Source organism: Humulus lupulus, chromosome 8, assembly GCF_963169125.1.
Source record: "Humulus lupulus chromosome 8, drHumLupu1.1, whole genome shotgun sequence".
Classification (NCBI taxonomy): Eukaryota; Viridiplantae; Streptophyta; class Magnoliopsida; order Rosales; family Cannabaceae; genus Humulus; species Humulus lupulus.
Window position 1 is genome coordinate 26,171,712 of NC_084800.1, and position 15,286 is coordinate 26,186,997.

The window sequence follows — 15,286 nt, forward strand, 5'->3', positions numbered from 1 at the left end:
TTTGCATGAGGATTTGTTGTGGCCACGACCACCACATCTACTGCACTTACGCATTGTAACTGGTTTTTCTCCGCCAGATGGCCAACGGTTTGTCCTTGGTCTTCCTAGCTTTGACTTTTTTGGGCGACCAACTTGTTGTTTCTCTATGGGTACACCAACTACCATATTCTTAATGTCATCTGGAAGTATCCAGTCATCCTCGTTCCCAGTTGGGTAAATGGTTTCTTTGTACGAATTCCTCCATGACTCAATGGTGTAAAACGGTGAACACAAAGAGTAAATGTTCACTCCACGCTCTATAGCTGCTGCAGCTGCATGGGGACAAGGTGTGCCTATGAGCTAGAATACCCCACATGAGCATGATTTCGTCATTAAATTCACCTCAGCATCGCTGTCTGCACCAGTTATATGAAACTCGAATTGACCAAGGGCATAGACATTCTTGAACCTTTCTTTGTCAGCATTGTTCGATACATATGCCTCCATCAAGGTGGATAATTTGGTGGTAGTCTTCTCTGTCACACTACGTCGTTCAGAAAACCAAGACTGTAGTGTGAACCGAATGAATTCTAAAAAAATTGTAACTGGAAAGGTTCTTGCATCCTTGGTCTTGTTGTTGAAGCTTTCAGCGTAGTTGCTTGTCATTATATTGTATCGTTTTCCAGGAAAGAAAGGACGAGACCACTTATCGAAACCAATTCCCTCCAAATAGGTAGCTATAGGAGGATCCATTCGCTTAATATTTTCAAAATTCTTTAGAAATTCGGTCTTCTTCCATGCATAGGCTGCTGCCCACATCTCACTGTGACGGTGATCAGTCTTGAACTTGGCTTTCACATTCATACTGATGTGATGGTAGCATGCGCCGTGGTAGACATCAGGAAAGACAGCCTCTAGAGCATGAATAATACTCGCATGCCTATCTGACATGAAAGCCAAGTCATCAACGTCCCCAATGGCTTCCTTCAACTTCGTCATGAAATATTTCCACGAGTTGTGGTTCTCACTATCCACCAACCCGAACGCAATTGGATATAAATGACTATTCACATCCAAAGCAACGGCACATAGCATGTGGCCACCGTACTTATTCTTCAAGAACGTGCCATCCACACATATCACAGGACGAAAAAATCTGAATCCTCTCCTACAAACTCTAAGGGCAACGAAGCAATATAGGAAACGACCATCTTCAGTGACAAAATCAGTAATTGTACCTGGATTCTTTTGCTGCAACATGTGCAAGTAGGATGGCAACTTGCAATACGAATCCTCATATGTCCCTCTGACATACGTAAGTGCCTTCTCTCTACATCTCCATGCCTTTTCATAACTCATATCAATACCAAATTTTTTCTTCATATCCTCCTTTATGTTGTTTGCCATGTAACTGGTCCCATCAACTGCGTATTTGTTCTTTATGAGGTGTCCAATGACCCACGGTGCAGCTTGACGATGACCTTTTTGCCGCACTTCTAGTGAGCATGTGTGTACGCTCTTGTATACCGTGATCTCAAACATGGGGGACATTGGTTGTTTTTTCCCTCTCAGTCTCCAACAACAGTCAGGATCTTTGCATGTGATATACCACACGTCAGTACCAGACTTTTTCACCATATACTCAAAGTTATTCTTCATTGCAAATAGAGCAGCTTTGGTTTTTAAATCAATCTTGTCCTCAAAAGTCTTCCCAACATATATTTCTCCCATTGGTCCACCAGATGATGAGGAATGGGTTTTAGCAGATGCCTCAATATCTTCTTTTGTAAACATTGGGGCACTCCATCTGGTGTGATCTTATCTTGATACAATTGTCTCCCTCCACCCAATGTTATCTTCTGTCCTAGCAGGTTGATTACTGCTTCGAGCAGGTGCTCGGCGTCCTTGAGTTGGGAGGTGTGCCTGTGCAAGAGGCAGTCCTGACTCTTCTTTTACTTGTTGGGCTTGGGAAATGTCTAACTCATCATTTGAAACATCTGCACTATAATACGAGTCATCCTCGGAACCATCATCATTATCTTCAAAGCAATTACCAACTGGATCATCATTCACATAGGGATCGTACTCATATGCCTCAAGCACACCTGTGGGACCTCCTTGTGGTATATCAAGCTGAATAGTAGCCATCAGATTAGTAACTGGAACAAAAGTGCCCACCTTGCTAAGATGCTTGTAACTGCTACCTGCAGGAGATGGATCAACACTGGTCGTGTCTTTTTTGTTCACACTAGGAGAATGATCTGATATGACATTCTTCTTAACTGGAGTCACACATAAGACTACCCGTTCATTCAAGCTTATTCCTAAGAATACACGAACTTGACGATCATTCTTCAATTGAACCGGTGCAAATGGTTACTCGCCGCATACGTATGGCACCTCGAGTTTCAATTCATACACCTCTCTATTCACCTGAAATGTCTCGTGCAGTATGTCAAGTAGTTGCAAGTAAGTGACATCATTCTCTACTGGTATCACTTCACCTTCAGCATCCTTAAAATACCATTTCCTACCATGCATTTCCCAAACACCGTTGTAAGAAACAAATACGTAAACAGTAGAACCTGAAATAAAAAAACACAAATACAGTTAGCTGAAAAACAGATGGTAGGAAATGGTATTTTAATGATGCTGAAAAACATGACCATCGAGCTTGCATTGAGCCTGCATCGAGCATGCACGAAATAGTGAGAATGCACATTACCATCGAGCTTGCATCGAGTAACCATCGAGCACAAAAAGCAACGTATAAAATGATGTGCCATCGAGCTTGCATCGAGCAGGCATCGAACATCCATCAAGCATGAATGAAATAGTGATAATGCACATTACCATCGAGTACAACATACAACATAAAAAATGATGTGCCATCGAGCTTGCATCGAGCAGGCATCGAGCATCTATCGAGCATGCATGAAATAGAAATAGTGAGAATGCACATTACCATCGAGTACCCATCGAGCAGAACATGCAACACTAAAATTGGTGTGTCATCGAGCCTGCATCGAGCACAACACTAACCCAGAAAATTCTCAGAAAACGCAGATCGACAAAAAACCAGAAAAAACAAAAAAAAATGTACAAATATTGCTCAGATCTATTCAAAATGCTCAAAAAGTTTAAAGGAAACATCACTAATCCAAGTATTTAAGAAAAAATTGCTTACCCATTAAATTTTTCTCCAAGATTTCTCAACCCTTAATTTGGTCTTGATCCCCCTCTACAAATGGCTTTCTTAGTGGCGGTCCCAAGCTCGATGGGGTTCTACCGTGGTGCTCTTAGTGGTGGTGTGAGGTGAGGTGAGTGAGAGTGAGAGTGAGGAAGAAACAAGAAGAAGGAAGAGAGGAGGAAGGAAGAGAGGAGGAGGGAAGAGAGGAGATAATTGTTTTTAGGGGTATTTTGGGTACTAGCAAAACTTTTGGCATTATTTTGTAATGTTAAAAAATGCCTAGCATTATTTTGTATTACACCATACTATTAAGCATAAAAAGTCAAATTTCCCTTTCATAAATGTAAATTGGGACGTTTTGTTTTTAAATGTTTTTTAATTTACTATTATAACCTTATAATATGCGTCATGAAATCGATAAATTCGTAAAAACACATTGTTATGATAATAATTTATAAATACTCGATAATTTAGTATTTTATTGTGTCTTTTCTCTTTCGTCTTTCTTTTTCTATTGTGGGTGAAACAACATCCTCCATTTTTAAGCTATTCCTTTTTTCTTTTTCTGTAATTTTTCGCGATCAAAATCATTAAGAATATCAAACCTCAATCCTCTTCCTTTCTTCATCCAAAAACATCTTTTTCTCTTCATTTCATCTATTATTTTAGACCAACTTTTTTTAGTTGGCACAATAAAATTTATAATTTTCATCAAATGTCTGAGTTCATCATAAGTTTTTATATTTTTCATCTTTCACCACGAAACAAATGGCCACAAAACTTTCAACAGCAAATAAAATCTTCTTCACATACGGTAAATTCTTATTTTTCATTTTATAATTTTATTTTATTTTTGGATAAATCTATGCTTGTAGTTTATAGACAAACAACACCACTCATGTTTTCCACCACACTACTCCATACCCATGTCACTTGTAATGACCTTTTTTTTTAAAAAAAATATTTAATTGTTCAAACAAAAACGCCAATTACATAAAATCTTCTTCAAATGTTAGATGTAAAGTTCACCAAACGATTTTCATATTAATGAATACACAATGTCATTGTTATAAACTAAGACACATTTTTCTGTTTTCTTTTTTTATTTCATTTTAATTCTTATAAAATTATTTGTACTTTTTGATTTGGACACATCATATATTTGTAATAGGTCAAAGATCCTACGACGACGTAATGTGATGGAGTTGCTTCAAAACTATTGGTCAGTGAAGATTATTTGTGTTTGGGTCAAGAAAACATACATTTCAAGGTGAGTTATCCAATAATCTTGTTTGGCTTACTTAAAACTAGTTTATATTGTTCTTTTATCTTACGTGCCAAACAAAAATTAAAAAAAAAATCAAAAACCAATTTATCATTCGTCCTTATTTATTTTTGGACAAAATTTATCCTTATCTTTTTTCATTAAATGGAAATAAAATTTACAGCTAGACGACAGTTTTTTACAGATTCTTTCTTCTCATTTGGTATCTTTTTACATGAAACGGAAAGAAAAATTACAGCTAGACTACAGTTTTCTTTTTTACTTTGTTTGTATTCCACAAATTAAGATTTGAAATTTGTTACTTATAGAACTTTAATATTTTATAATACAGTTACGAGCAATTAATGTTTTTAGATAAGTATGAAAAAGTTGAATGAATCTAGTCAAATATTTTTATAGAATTACGTTAAATTGAAAAATATTTAATGAGTTTAGTGAAATGTTTTTATAGTAGTAGGGTTAAATTAAAATATTCTCTCTTACAAAGATAAAATTTATTCTCCATTTATTAATATATTTTTATAGAATATCAATAATATTTATTTCTTTGACTAGTTTTATTTGTCAGTTTTTTATTTTATTTTTATCATCCTTATTAGTCATTACAGTTTATAGTAAGTTTAATAAAAAGAATCTTTCTTTCTATGGATGTTCCATATGAAGAAGAAAAAAAACGTCCTCCAACTATTAATATTTTTTTATTAGAATATTGATATTTTAGCATTTTAATGTTTGTTACAAATTATGTGTGTGTTTTTTTATTGCAATTAGTCATTTTAGTTTTATTTTTGGTGAGATTGACTCACATTTTGACAATAGAATTGTATTAGGAAAAGTTGTGACAAAAATAATTAAGTAGATAAAAAAATTGTATTTAAATAACTAAGTATTTTTTTGTGGCAAAAGTCAGAAAATTGTTTGAAAGATTGCACTTAAGTCATTAATTAAGTAGTTTTTTTTTATAACAAAAGTTACTAAGTAGTTGTTTTTGTTGTAAAAGCCACATTTTATATAAATTTTATCTTAATTTTAATTAATCATAAAATATCTAAAAATACATATTTATAACATCAATATAATAAATGGAATCTCTTTTAAAAATAAAAAATAATTTCAAAATTTCTAATATAAAAATATCATTGACTATTAGTTAAATTAATTTTTTTTAAAATAATACAGATTAAATTGAATTAAAACTTAATTTATTTAAAATTATATAATCTTTCATGTTATGACTTTTGATTTTTTTTAATTTGTAAAATAAATTTTAAATTATTTTTCAATATTTATATTATATATTTTTATAAATTAATTAACATTGAGATAAAATTAATATATAATATAACTTTTGCAATTAAAAAATTATTTAATGATTTAAGTGTAGTATTTCAAATTACTTACTAACTTTTGCCATAAAAAAGTTATTTAATGATTTAATTGCAATATTTCAGTTTACTTATTGACTATTGCTATCAAAAAAATTATTTAGTGACTTAAATATAACTTTTCATAATACTTAAACATTTATATAATATAAAGATTTATTTGGCTCCAACTCTGACATATTTACTTGAGATTTCTAAGAATATTGGTTATTTTGTAGATTTGGTCCATAGTTTATTATTATTTATCATATATTTTTAAAAAACGTGACTATAATATAAAATTGTTCAATCCTAGTAATAGTTAATAAAATAATAATGCTACAGTTGTTTTAATCATTGAAAAACAAGGATTTGATTTTAGTGAACTGAATTGTCCTATTGTAAGTATGTTTTTACCGTTCCAGCAAAAAAAAAAAGTTTTTACCACTAGGAACTTAGTTGTTACTATTCTAAGCCAAAGCAAGCTTACAATGATGTAGTCTTATTTAAAAATATGAGTAATGATTTATACTCTCAAAATATTTAACTAAACATTAAATATATTTTCATAAAATTATATAATAGATTTTGTCAACCAATCGCATTCATTTTAGTTGATATTTATTGTTTAAGAAAATATTTTTATGTTATTGTATAATATTTAAGTACATATTTTATATGGGTAAAAAATATGTGTTCTTCTAATGTTTTGGTGTAAAATATTTGTATTAGATTAATATTTGAGTGTTCTTGGCATAAATAAATTGATAGCTAAGGAAAGGGTAAAATTGGTAATTTTGACAAAGGTGGCAAGTAAATTTTCTATTCTTGGTCAGCACTGAAAAACCAGAGACTAAAAAGTGGCACTGGGAGAGTGAAGAACCGGGAAAACAAAAAAGGTAGGGCGATTTTGCAGTAGTATAAAAAGGGAGGGTTCTGTTCAGTTTTATAATATGATTTCAAACACAAAAGAGCCTGAGAAAACCCAAGTAGTAGTAGCAGTAGTAGTAGTACAACACCACCTCCACCGGATTTTAGAACCCAGAATTCAGCCAAAATTCATAAACGGGGGAGAAGTCCGAAACTGCCTCATTTCTTTGTTTTTGCATGCCCAACACTTTGCCTTAAACTCCACACTCTCCTTGGTTGTGAGTTGGTGTGTTGTTTGTGGCCTTTAGGGCTATAAAACCCACTGTTTGGCTTGTTCTTTTTCACTTCATTCATCTCTTTTGCTTTTTGTTTTTGTTTTTCAATCAAAGAGTTATGCCTCCTTCTCCAGACGTGATTCGAGAGAAGCTGAAGGATGCTGGGACTAGCCTCCTTCACCCTCCTTCTTCAACTGATGAACTTCTCACCCTCCTTGATGTAATGTTCCTTTCTTTCTTTCTTTTGTTTTTGTTTTTTGCATAAAGATATAATCTTTTTTGCTGGGTTTTGTTTGTTCTCATGAATTTATTAGCATAAAGACTTGAAATTGGTGATCATCACTTTTCTCACACTTTTTTGTTCTAGCTGTAACATAGGTTTTGTTCCCCACAATTGTTGTTGTTGTTGTTTTTTTCTTTCAAATGTTTCGTATTGTTCCCCCAAGTGTGTGTTGCTTTGTTTTTCCCCCTTCTTTGATTTCCTCTGGATGTTGTTTGTTTGTTTTTTTTAATTAGCAACGAGTTGTCTTTAAATCATGTATTGGTGATCTTGTGATATTGTGTTATTTTATAAATGGAGAAGATGTACTGGTTGCTCTGTTTTTATTTATTTGAGAAACTGGTTGCTCTGTTTTTTTTTTCTTTCATAAACTGGCTGCTTTGTGTCCAGAATAGTTTCAGGTACAATAGGGGTTGAAAACTGTATTTACTTGTCTGTGAATTCATTGCACCTCTGTTTTCATGTTGGTCAATATTTTACAATCGATTTACTTGGGTGCTTTAAGATTTGTTTTTGAATTATTTACTGAATTGTTCATGAATAGTGAGCAAACTCTTAAAACGCCAAACAAGAATCATAATAAAGTATAAAAAGAAATGATTAAAGAGAGGTTCAACTACAATAAATGCTGGAGTTCTACTCTCATAAGGGTATTTTAGATAGAAGGCGTATAGAGGGAGATGGTTATCTTCTGTAAAAACTTGGAACTGAGATGTGTTGTGAATACTTTTTGTGAGCAAATTTGAGCCTGTCTTTTGGTGTCTAGTATTATCTTCCTTGGGAGTCACATGAACACAAAGTCTTTCTACCACATCACATCACATCACATTTCATTTTTTGTGTTGTAGAGAACTGAGAATTTGTTAACAAATGTGCCGCAAACACCATCGACATCTATAGAAAATGTACTTTTACCCGCAATGAAAGCGTTGATTTCTGATGAACTTTTGAAGCACTCTGATTTGGATGTCAAGATTTCAGTTGTATCTTGCATTACTGAAATTACAAGAATAACAGCACCAGATGCCCCTTATAATGATGAACAAATGAAGGTACACCTTACAAATCAACATTCAAAAGACCACTATAAAGAATTGTATATCATCGAAGTTTTAAAGTCTATCTGAGATCTATTTTGTTTTGATATGGTTTTACAACAACTGCTTATCTATTTCATTTGTTGTACAGGAGATTTTTCAGTTAACTGTAGCAGCTTTTGAAAGTTTGTCGCTAGAATCAGGTCGTTGCTATACCAAGGCCTTAAACATCTTGGACGTTGTTTCCAAAGTCAGGTCAAGCTTGGTAATGCTGGATCTCCAATGTGATGCATTAGTTTGTAAGATGTTTCAACTTTTCTTTAAACACATAAGGTAAAAGCTTTACTCTGTGATGCTTAATGATTTAGTGTAGAATCTTGAGTGCTAAAGTATTTGTAGATTGTCTTGGCAATAAATAGATTTTCATTACCTTTAGTATTAGCTATTGGACTGTTACTAGTGCTAGTATGGAACTACTATTTAGACATCCAAGACAGGGTTTTAGCATGAAAATCATATTTTATTTGCTTTCTAAATCTTTGAAGAAGCCTGCAATCTTTCCAGTTTTTTTTTTTCCAATTGAATTATAGTGTGTGTATGATAGGGAATGCCAACGATTTTTACAAATTAAAATCGAGAATGTGTGTATAACCTTGTTAGTAGATTTGGAGGCAGTTTATTGGAAGAGGTGATTTTTTTTTTTTTAATTTTTTCATCTAGGGAATGGTCATGATTGAAGATATTGTTAAGTTGATGAGTACATGTCAAGTATTAATCTTCAAAGTGTGGAGAATGTTGCTTTTTTTATTCTAACATATTTTTTGTCGATGACTGAATTTATTTTGAATTATTATCTATAAATGGTCAATTGATAGCATCTTTCTGCTAAATGTTAAGGTCCAACCATCCGCCTGCAGTATTTTCATCTATGGAATTCATAATGACATTGGTTATAAAAGAAAGTGAAGAAATTTCATTGGATCTTATTACTCTTCTTTTATCTAGTGTTAAAAAGGAAAAACAGGTAAAAAACATGTCAAGTGTTATGTTTGCTTCATGTTGTGTTCTTTGTAATTTGAGAAATCTGACCTGTTCCTTGTTTCAGGACAAATCACCTGCCTCTTCAAAATTGGGCGAGAAGGTTTTGACTATTTGTGCTTCTACGCTCAAACCATTTCTCAAAAAAGCAGTGAGGTCGATGGGCATTGATCTGAATGATTATGCTCAAATAGTGGCTTCCATATGCTCAAAAATTAAGATGGATTACAAGCATAAGGCTGTTAAGGAATCAGGGAATACTTCGGTGTGTTTTGCCTTGTTTTATGAGAAACTAATTTGTTTGGCATGCCAAATTTGTGAAACGTATAAACATCACACATGTACGATCATTGAGATGGAGGGAAATATTAAATACATCATGTCATATTTGTTTGTCATAGAATTAATTCTATACACTAGGCTGCAAGATTTAGTATAGAACTGCTAATTGCCTTATCATCACTGTTTTTTTTTTCTGACTGAAATCTTCTGCAAAAAATTTTATTTTTCTTTGCAGCAGGGGACAAATGGTCTTGTACAAGATGTTGTTTGTATGGAAAATGATGGCCATCAAAGAGAGGGTATTTTATTCACACCAATGCCTTTTCCAAAAAATAAAAAGAACAATTCTTTTAAAAAATTACAGCGTATTAAGCATCCTGAAAGAGCTGATTCAAGAAATGTTTCTGAACCAGGATCTATTCGAGAAAAGAGAATTCAGAAACCAAAGTCTTTGATGAGTGCTGTGAAAGACAATTCCAAAGGAGCTGATTCAAGAGGTACTGCTGAACCTAGCAGTTCACTCTCAATTAAGACAGAGAAACATGAAAGTGAGCCAGACTCTGCTCTTAAAAGCAGAGGTCAGATGCGAAATTCTTTGAAGAATCCAAAAGAAGATCACCCTAGAAGAACTGAGTCAAGAGATACTGCTAAAGGAGAAAGTTCGCTTTTAGATAAGGCAGACAAAACTGGAAGTGATCCAGACAATGCTCCCAAAAAGAGAGACCAGAAGTTAAATTCTTTGATGGATGCAGAGAATGCCCCGCTAGAAAGAGAAAATTCAATAAATACTTTAACAGAAGAGAAGACAGAAACTGATTTTTTAATGAAATCAACTAAGGCAGAAAAATCTGAAAGTGAGCCAGATTCTGCTACCAAAAAGCGAGGACGGAAACCGAATTCATTAATGAAATCAGAGGAAGGCTATAATAATTCTTGGATGTCTAGTGGAAAGAAAATTTTAAGGTCATCTCGTCTTAGAAACACTGATGATCAGAAGAGTATCGAAAGTTTACCTTCTAAAAATTCAGTTTCAAAGAAGAGAACTTCAACAACAACTGATAATGTGAAAGAGCTGGCACCTAAACTTGATGAGAACATAAGAGAAAATATAGCCTCCTATCAAAGGGGCCGTGGAAAGAGAAAAATGAGTACATTGAATCAGGAAGTTGATACTAAGTCCCTGTCAGATATCAAATCAGAATTAGACGGTTCACAGGTCGAAGAGAAGCTTCCAGAATCTGTAAATCTCAATTTGAAAAAGGAACCTGAGGATATTGGCTGTTTAGAAGAGAAAGATCAGGGGAACTCAACAAAGCTTGGGCTTGCTGCGAAGGAAAATAAGGAGAGTGCTGTTGCTTCAGAACATGTGTTTGCAAACAAGAAAACTGAAGGCCGTCGTCAGCCCAAGGAAAAACTACAAGAGCAGTCTACTGTGAAGTCTGAGGCTGCTGATGTCAATGATAATCTATCGGCTCTAAGGACTACTAAGAAAAGAAAAAGGGCTGGGAATTCTTCCAATAACAACACTAATGAAGAATCTGGTCTTAAGGTACCACCATATTTCTTTTACCATATTACTAGTACAAATAAAATTTTAATTTCCTGCCTGTGATGGGTAGGTCTAGTGGTAAGCCAATGATTTATTCCCATGAGGTATGGGGTTGTTACTGCCTCCCAAAGGTTTTAGAGTTTAATGAGAGGGATAGTAGCAAATTAAAGTAAAAGAATGTTACATTTCTAATTTTTTGACTTTTTTGTTTTTGGCTAATCTATTTACAAACATTCCACTTTGTAGGGCTTGGGCTCTAATACTGGAATTAAAATTTCAAGTGGTAATGGAAGTTACTCGGCGAAAAGCTCTGAAACAATTTTCAAGAGAAAGCGCGTCATTGGAAAGGAACAGGTATGAATTGTGAATTATTTTTGAATTTGTGTCTAGCTAGAAAATATGTGATGTCTTAATTAATCTTTGTATCGTATCTTGTTTATTTTGGCTTTATTTTTAGAACATGTTTCAGGACTTATATAGCATCTTACTGTGGGTTATATTGCTCTTTCAGCCTGACTCCCTATTTTCTTTACGTAAATGTTCAGATTTTCATATTATTGTTTCATTTGTTTTCTTAAACAGGCATCTGAAACACCTATTCTAGGTGAACTGGTGATTGGTACAAGGATTAAGGTTTGGTGGCCCCTAGATAAAACGTGAGTATTTCTGACTTCTGCTGATTCTGTAATGTATTAAAAAAATTGCCGGAGAATTTAGTAATCAGTATATGAGTGTATTATTATCTGCTACTATTATGTGGGGTTTTCTGCAGGTTTTATGAAGGTGTTGTTGAATCTTATGACCCTGTTAAAAAGAAGCACCAGGTGAATTCATATTAATCTCTAATTTAATAAAATGTTCTTGTTTCCTGATATTTTCTGCCATTTCGCAACTTTAACTATCTTCGAAAATTATTCAATATTGTGAATTTTTCAAAGCTATGTAAATCATTTGAGCAGGACTAGCATACGACAAATAATGACTTCTCAGATTTTGTCTTCATTCAGGTGTCAGCACTAGCATACATATTTCCTTATGCATACATCCTAAGTTTTTATGTTGTTTGGTGAGCTTTTGTGTAGGTGTCTTATGTTGATGGGGATCGAGAAACACTCAACCTCAAAAACCAACGATGGGAACTGGTTGTAAATGATGCTTTAGCTGAAGAAGTGGGTATTTTGCCTTGGTTGTGTTCTTGTACCTGTTTTTTTTCTTTCTAAATATAATAATTAACTTAATTTTCTGTAATGTTATTGTGCTTATGTACTAACAGGGTAAAAAGACTGATCTTCCAGGACCAAACTCTTCACCCCAAATGTAAGTATCTTGTATGCCTTGTGGTATATGGAATGGAACCCCATTTGAGTTATTTGTGCCTTGACCAATCGATTGTCAACATATTTATGTATGGAAGTGTTTTATGTAGTTGATTCTGGCCAGGTACCCTTCAATAATTATTCCTCTAGGCACAGATAAACGGCATGTTCCTTTACATAAGAGTAAAATACAAATGCAAGGAGCCTTATAGATATTAAGATATTAAGGGCAATTAATTCTCCTAATGGTCACTTTGTAGAACAGGAAAAGAATAAGAGTGTGCACTCCTTTCCTTTGATCCTAAATAAGTTAATAGTTGATGTGGTTTTTGTACTTCGGTATTCTATTTTTTGATGTTATATTTCACCTGGTTTTACATATTCAGCAATTCACAAAAGGAAAAACAGACAACAGAGTTAGATCAGGAAAAAGAAGCAAAAGCACCCGTTCAAGTAAAACAAGAACAGGCTGATGTTCTCTCCAATGAAAGGTTGGCTTGCTTTACTCATCTTTCCAATTTTTTGATATTGTTTTCTTGGTTTAACTTTACACTTGAGCTGTTGAGCACCTTAAATTTCGATGGTCTGCACATTGTGACACAACTTTTTCTTACTTGCTGATTCTACATGTTCAGCAATCCAAAGGTAAGACCGAGAGCAAGGTCAGTTAACGGAAAACAAGTGAAAAAGTCAGACCGAGCAAAGGCTGGCTCTTCTTCAGGAAGGTTGGTTTATGTGTATTTTTTCTCTTACCAATTCTTAAGACTTTGTGATTGGTTCAGTAGAACACTCAAGCACCATGGACGAGGACAATATTTTACTTACTGGTTCTATGCATTCAGAAATTCTGGACGGAAAGTACTGAACACAAAAACAAATTCGAATAAGGAGAAACAAGCTAAAAAGTCAGATCAACCAAAGGTTGATCCTTCCCCAGAAAGGTTTTTTTTTTCCCTACTTCCTCTTATCTACTTTTTGTACTCAATTTATGGTTTTTACGAAGCATTCTAATACCATGAATTGAACTACAAATAATTTGGTAGTTTATGCAATGTGACTTGAACTTTTCTTATACACTGCTCCTACATGTTCAGCAAGCCACAAACTAGAGCACAGAAGAGAACTTTAGAACAGCTTAATCAAGCGAGCAATTCTGATCAAGGAAAACCTGATTCTCCCTTGGCGACGTTGGTGTATGCATCTTCCTCTTACCAACTCTTGATAAAACAGTTTCTTTGAACATTTAAGCATTATGGATCAAAGCTATATAGAGTTCTGGTTCTGCATGTGCAGCTATCCAAGAAAGAGGATGAGGAAAAATAAGTTAGATCAGGGAAAACAACCCAAAGGGACACAATCAAAGGCTGATTCTTCAACCAAAAGGTTGGTGCATGTATGCTCTTCCTCTGTCTGATTTGTGATATTATGCTCTGTTTTACATGAACACAACATGGGCCAAGTTACCAATTTCGATTTTTTCAGAGTTTCATTTTACCTTCTGACTAATGAATGACTTTGAATTGTTTCTAGGACTGAAATGAGCAACACCGAATCTGCAGATGCTGCTCCAGTTGACAACCCTGCAATCACAGATGAACCCATGGACACTACAAAGACAGATGAAAAACTGAACACTAAAACTACGAGTGATACCAAATCTGCAGTTGAACCAGTGGATGAAAAAGTGAAAGATAATGGCTGCAATTCGGATGCGGTGGATACACTGAAGAGTACTTCTGAAGGCACACAAATCACTCAGGAGACCGTGGCCTTGACCAAGAAAAAGAACCCGGAAGTTGATAATGATATCGGTGGTGAAGAAAATCAATGGAGTGAGCAAAGTGTGAATGAAGTCAGAGAATAAGACAATGGAGACTTAGTGGAAGGAAGGCTCGAGTATGCATAGTTCATGCTTAGACACAGTTAGTTTTGGTCCAATTTGGATGTTTTAGTTTTAGATATACACAGAAACATTAGAAGGCATTATGGGTTTCTCTTTTCCTTTATTGGCTCTTCTATAGTTTTTTTTTTATTAAACTACAGACTACAGTTTACACATAAGTACCCCGAGTTAAAGCTCTGTGGGTTTTGGATTTTATAATCATTAATAATTGGATTTTTCCTTCAGAGCTTCAGCTCTATAGGCTTTTATAATCATTATTAAATCTCTTTGCGTTGCTTGAATTTCTGTTCTTTCTGGTCTGGTGCACATGCACATGCAGGAAAACATGTGGAGCAGGATTGAACTTGGGCTTACATATCAGGCCCAACAGTTTAACTTACATGGTTGGGCTAACATATCAGGCCCGGCTTCCGAGTTACAAGCAGGTGGGCCCATCAGGTCTGGACTCTTTTCTTGAATGAAAGATGTAGTGCAGTCTGCAGTGCACTGCCTCTTAATTTAAGTAAAAATTAGGGGAACACCCGGTTTTAGATTGGCTGTTCAAATTTTAGTCACTCTTTACAACTCTTAATTTTATACCTAATATTTAATTGAGTCTACATATTATACTATTCTATTATGCTTTCTTCTCAACCGTTTGTTTAGGCACCAAATTTGCTAATCCTGCACAATTACTTATGTATATATATATAGGGTAATTTTATGGTGCATACTTGAAAAGGTATACACCAGTGCATACTTTTTGTATTTTTCGGTTTGAGAACAGTTTTTGGTGCGATTTTTTTTTATAATTGTGTTTATTGTAGTTATTTAGAACATCCTGCAAATTTTTCAGGAAATTTTGGATAATTTACAATGCTGAAAACTAGGTTCAAACAGACTGTTTTCCACGCGTATAAAAAAAAAAAAATTAATCAC

General features: G+C 34.1%; 1 protein-coding gene across 4 annotated transcripts; it reads left to right on the top strand.

The window, feature by feature from the left end:
* The first annotated feature begins 6,678 nt into the window (after positions 1-6,678).
* On the top strand, positions 6,679-14,622 carry LOC133796467 (sister chromatid cohesion protein PDS5 homolog C-like). Of its 4 annotated transcripts, none has more exons than XM_062233997.1 (18): positions 6,680-7,183; positions 8,092-8,295; positions 8,432-8,613; positions 9,178-9,304; positions 9,386-9,583; positions 9,836-9,899; positions 10,014-11,149; positions 11,396-11,503; positions 11,732-11,805; positions 11,922-11,973; positions 12,232-12,318; positions 12,423-12,466; positions 12,852-12,956; positions 13,101-13,190; positions 13,308-13,406; positions 13,560-13,658; positions 13,759-13,848; positions 13,996-14,622. In XM_062233997.1, exons 1-18 carry the CDS (start codon positions 7,082-7,084, stop codon positions 14,327-14,329), a joined length of 3,195 nt encoding a protein of 1,064 aa, XP_062089981.1. In that variant the 5' UTR covers positions 6,680-7,081; the 3' UTR covers positions 14,330-14,622. The 4 variants fall into 4 exon arrangements, with proteins under 4 accessions (XP_062089979.1, XP_062089980.1, XP_062089981.1 ...); XM_062233998.1 differs by having other exon boundaries at positions 9,839-9,899; XM_062233995.1 differs by having other exon boundaries at positions 6,679-7,183; positions 9,836-11,149.
* Positions 14,623-15,286: the final 664 nt, after the last annotated feature.